Source organism: Penaeus chinensis, chromosome 22, assembly GCF_019202785.1.
Source record: "Penaeus chinensis breed Huanghai No. 1 chromosome 22, ASM1920278v2, whole genome shotgun sequence".
In the NCBI taxonomy this organism is placed as follows: Eukaryota; Metazoa; Arthropoda; class Malacostraca; order Decapoda; family Penaeidae; genus Penaeus; species Penaeus chinensis.
This window is the reverse complement of record NC_061840.1, coordinates 9,295,646-9,300,645: the sequence shown is the minus strand read 5'-3', so window position 1 is coordinate 9,300,645 and position 5,000 is coordinate 9,295,646. Positions and strand designations below refer to the sequence as shown.

General features: G+C 37.1%; 1 protein-coding gene across 3 annotated transcripts in view; it reads left to right on the top strand.

Annotated features, from left to right (window-relative positions):
- Positions 1-5,000, top strand: part of LOC125037032 (clustered mitochondria protein homolog) — a 32,683-nt gene that overhangs the window by 26,518 nt on the left and 1,165 nt on the right. For all 3 annotated transcript variants that reach the window (XM_047629997.1, XM_047629998.1, XM_047629999.1), the window contains 3 exons: positions 953-1,083; positions 1,397-1,533; positions 2,285-5,000. The exon at positions 2,285-5,000 is cut by the window's right edge and continues 1,165 nt beyond it. In XM_047629997.1, coding sequence (XP_047485953.1) covers positions 953-1,083; positions 1,397-1,533; positions 2,285-5,000 — 2,984 coding nt within the window. The remainder of the gene's footprint in view (positions 1-952; positions 1,084-1,396; positions 1,534-2,284) is intronic.

The window sequence follows — 5,000 nt, the reverse complement described above, 5'->3', positions numbered from 1 at the left end:
TATTTTAACACTAATGTTTACATAAGGGTTATGTACGCATACAATATATGTAGAGGGATACGTTACTAATATTATAATATAGGGTAAATATGTGTATAACAATAAATAAATATATGATATTATTATTATTATTATCATTATCATTATTATTATTATTATCATTATTATTATTATTATTATTGTAGTAATGATAATAATAATAATAGTAATAGTAATAGTAATAGTAATAATAGTAATAATAATAATAGTAATAATAATAATACTACTATTGATATTAGACACATTATTTAGGTGGCATTGTTGCTGGTGATTGCAAATATATTCATGCTATTACCAATGCAATTTTAGTTTATTTATTGTGCTGACACAATGAGACAAGAGTTTAGTCACCAAAGAGTCAATTTCTTGTCTTACCTGTTTTTGCTTTTCCTTGATTTTCCGAAAGCTTGGTTTTAATATTGCATTGCTATTAGTATTTTAATCACATTATAATAATTGTAAAGTCAGTAATAAAGATATCAATATCAAGATTGATGGCATTAGAAAAAGACAATTTTCCTATAAATTCAAAGAAACTGAGAAATCAGGGGAGGGCTCTTTCTTGCCTCCTTGGTTGCTAGGTACTAGTGGAGCCATCTGTGTGTAAGTAAAGTCCATAAAGTAAAACCACAGTGGGTAGTTTTTGTACCCTGTGCCAATAGGTTAACATATCTAAGTATTTTACTGTTTGTTTTTTAATAAATTTTGATTTAATAATAGATTTATATTAATCTGTAAACAATTTATAACATTTGAAAAACATGTTAACAGTATTTACAAGGAATCTTCGAGAATATATATATTTTTTTGTATTTTTGTTATTTTCTCATTTGGCAAATAACTTGCTTTTGGTTCAAGTTATTTAATGGTAGTCATAAACAACTAAAGAAATTTGTAATTTCCTCCTTTATAGAGAAGAAAAAGAAGTCCGCTGAATCAGTGGACTGTACACCGCCAAAGTACATCCTGCCAAACTGTAAGGATCGCCAATTAATCCCTTTGCAACCTACAATGAAGGAACAAAAATCACCACAGTGCCTGAAGGTAAATAGTATTTTTAACCCAATGGGGGCCAGGTATCAGAAATCTGTCAGTGCCATAAACTGCGGTTCGTTACACGTGACCCGTTGGGATGGGGTTAAAAGAATTTGTGCTACATATATGTCATGCTTCATGTTCTTGCAAGCTGATTGGATTTTAAGTTTATAAAATATTTTGCTGTGCTTATATATACTTGCACTCCCCCACACACTCTTTTGTAATCTACATATGATGAATACTATATTCATGAAAGTATTTTTGTAATCCAACATTTGTATCCAAAAGAGGAATCCTAATGACTTGCTCTGTGCCCCAGGTTCTCACCATGAGCGGCTGGAATCCTCCCCCCGGTCCCCGCAAGTTGCATGGGGACCTCATGTACCTGTATGTTGTAACTCTAGAGGGCAAGCACTTCCACATTACAGCATCCACCTGGGGTTTCTATCTTAATCAGTGAGTATGGAAGTTATTTTGGTATCTCATAAAGGTGCAGGAATTATAAATTATCATTATCATCTACATCATTATCCTCATCCTGTATAATGTAAGACATTTAATTTCACAATTCCTCACTTCTGTCTTTTTTTCATCTTTCCTCATTATTATTATTTTTCTCAAGCTTCTACCCAATACTTTTTCATCATAAGTAATAATTCTATCCATTTTCATCAATCTTCATCAATAATTTGTCATACATCCATCATCTCCCATCAACTGCCTGTCATCATCCATCTATCATCATCAATTATCCATTATGCTTCATTTTTCATCCATTATCATCCAGGATGATCAAATTTACTATTTCTGCATTATCTCATAGATAAGCAATCTCTTTTCAGGGTAAACTAGATGATTTTTGTCCAAGTAGAAGATGAAAGTATCTTTACTTGTAAACTAACGGATTCATATATATTCTGAAAATAAAATTAATATTGTAATGAATAACGTTTTCATATGATAAAGAACATTTTGTACTTGCACATTACTTGTTTCTGTTAATTAAACTTCCTGTTGAAGGTGCTTTTTTTTAATTTCATCTTGTAACTTTTAATTGTCTAATTCACCCTGAAACTAGTATTTTGATTATGTACCAATTTGTTTCATCATTCTCTAATTGTTTTCTTTGCTGGCATTATTTGTAACACTTACAATTTAAAATCACAAAAAATTCAGTTATACATACTAGCATCCATGTATGTTTCAGGACAAGTGAAGAGGAATTCAACCCCAGACCGGCCAATCCTTCCTACTTGTGCCACTCTCTCATCGACTTGCTGAATATGCTGTCTGCTGCATTTAAACGAAATTTTGCCAACCTGCAGAAGAAACGCACATCTCGTCATCCATTTGAACGTGTGGCCACACCATATCAGGTGTATGCTTGGGCCTCACCAATGCTAGAACATGGGATTGATGCTTTACGTGCAGAAGATGCATTTAGCAGCAAGTTAGGATATGAAGAGCATATTCCTGGACAGACACGAGATTGGAATGAAGAACTCCAGACGACCAGGGAGCTTGCACGAAGAACCCTTTCTGAAAGACTTCTGAGAGAGCGAGCCATTTTCAAAGTCCATAGTGACTTTGTTGCAGCAGCCACTAGAGGGGCCATGGCAGTCATTGATGGTAATGTTATGGCTATTAATCCAGGTGAAGATCCCAAAATGCAGATGTTTATTTGGAATAACATTTTCTTCAGCCTTGGATTTGATGTAAGAGATCACTATAAGGAGGTTGGAGGTGATGCAGCAGCTCATGTTGCCCCTCGCAATGACTTGCAAGGAGTTCGTGTTTATAGTGCAACTGACTTAGAAGGCCTGTACACCCTGGGCACAGTCGTTGTAGACTACCGGGGCTATCGTGTTACAGCACAGTCAATAATCCCAGGTATCCTTGAGAGGGAGCAGGAACAGTCTGTTGTTTATGGCTCAATTGATTTTGGCAAGACTGTTGTTACTCATCCTAAGTACATGGATCTGTTACAGAAGGCGGGACAACAACTTAAGATTTTACCTCACAAGGTATTGAATGAAAAGAATGAAGAGATTGAACTGTGCTCATCAGTGGAATGTAAGGGCATAATAGGGAATGATGGTCGTCATTATATCTTGGACCTCCTTAGAACCTTTCCTCCCGATGTAAACTTCTTAGAACTGGAAGAAGCTCATCTTGGTCCTGCCTCCCGTGAGCTGGGCTTCCCAGTTATTCACAAACACAAATTAGCAACATTGAGGCAGGAACTCGTTGATGCATTTGTAGATAACCGTTACATGATGTTCCTCAAGTATGCTGCACTCCATCTTCAGCAGCTGAGTGGTAAAAAGCAGGAAGCCAGTAAGCTTGCTGCCATGAAAGAAAAGGAGGAGAAGGAAAAGGATAAAGATAAGGACAATAAAGAGATTGAAGCTGAAGAAGCAAAGAAAATTGTTGAAAATGTGACTGAAAGCATTGCTGCTGAGAAGCAGGTAGAAGAGAATACTAAAGACATCATTAAAAAAGCAGCTGCAGCTGTAGGTTCCTTGAAAGAGGCTGACTTTGACATCAGGTTTAACCCAGATGTTTACTCTCCTGGCGTACAACATGCAGAACCAGAGGGAGAGCAGTTGAAGAAGGAGAGGAAATTAGTGTGTGATGCTGCTGAATTTTTGGTAAGTGTACAGTTGCCCAGCCTTGTTCATGATCTGACTGATCATGCAGCTGCTCCCACAGATGGGACAACTTTATGTGAAGCACTTCATACTAGGGGTATTAATATTCGCTACCTTGGCAAGGTAGCTAATCTGTTAGCTAAGGTTCCTGAATTGGATTATATCCATACTATAGCTGTTGAAGAACTCATTGCAAGAGCAGTGAAGCACATTTTTACAAGTTATCTTCAGTCTGTAGAAACAATATCCTTGTCATCAGCTGTTGCACACTTCCTCAACTGCTATTTGTCATCATGTACTAATCCACATGCTTCCAGTAAAAATGATGAGCTTCTGACCAAGAGGAAGCGGAAGAAACACCCATTTAGTAACAATGTTTCAAAATGGTTAAACTTAAATCCCAAGAGCCTTTGGAGTCAGATCAACAATGAGCTCAAGGAATATTATGACTGGACTTTGAAGGCTGATAGCATAGATGCTGTTGTGCAAAAGTATAATGTACAGAAGGTTTCACTCTTGAGAACCTTCTGTATGAAGTCTGGGGTTCAGCTGTTCCTCAGGGATTATACCTTTGATGATAAATCTCAAGAGAGTTTCCAGGAGGAAGATATAATCAACTTGTTCCCCATAGTGAAACATATCAATCCCCGTGCTACTGATGCCTTCAGTTTGTATACAGCTGGTCAAACCAAGATTCAGCAAGGCTTCCTGAAAGATGGGTATGACTTGATTAGTGAAGCTCTTTCACTATTGAACAGTGTGTATGGTGCTATGCATCCAGAAATTGCTCAGTGCTTACGCATGTTGGCACGCCTTAACTACATCATGGGAGACTATGTAGAAGCCATGTCCTATCAGCAGAAGGCAGTTCTTATGAGTGAAAGAGTTAATGGTATTGATCACCCATATACCATCACAGAATATACTCATTTGGCTCTTTATTGTTTTGCTAACCAGCAGGTCAGTGTGGCTCTCAAGTTGTTGTACCGTGCACGCTACTTGTTGCTTCTCATCCATGGTGAAATACACCCTGAAGTGTCTTTGGTTGATTCCAACATTGGCCTTATTCTACATGCTGTTGGTCAGTACAGTCTATCCCTCCAGTTCCTGGAAAAGTCCTTAGAACTCAACTGTAAATTCTTTGGTGATAAGAGTTTGAAGGTGGCACTGAGCTACCATCTTGTAGCCCGAACACAGAGTTGCATGGGAGACTTCAGAGGAGCCCTCAAAAATGAAAAAGAAACTTTCACCATTTACAAATCTCAACTAGGA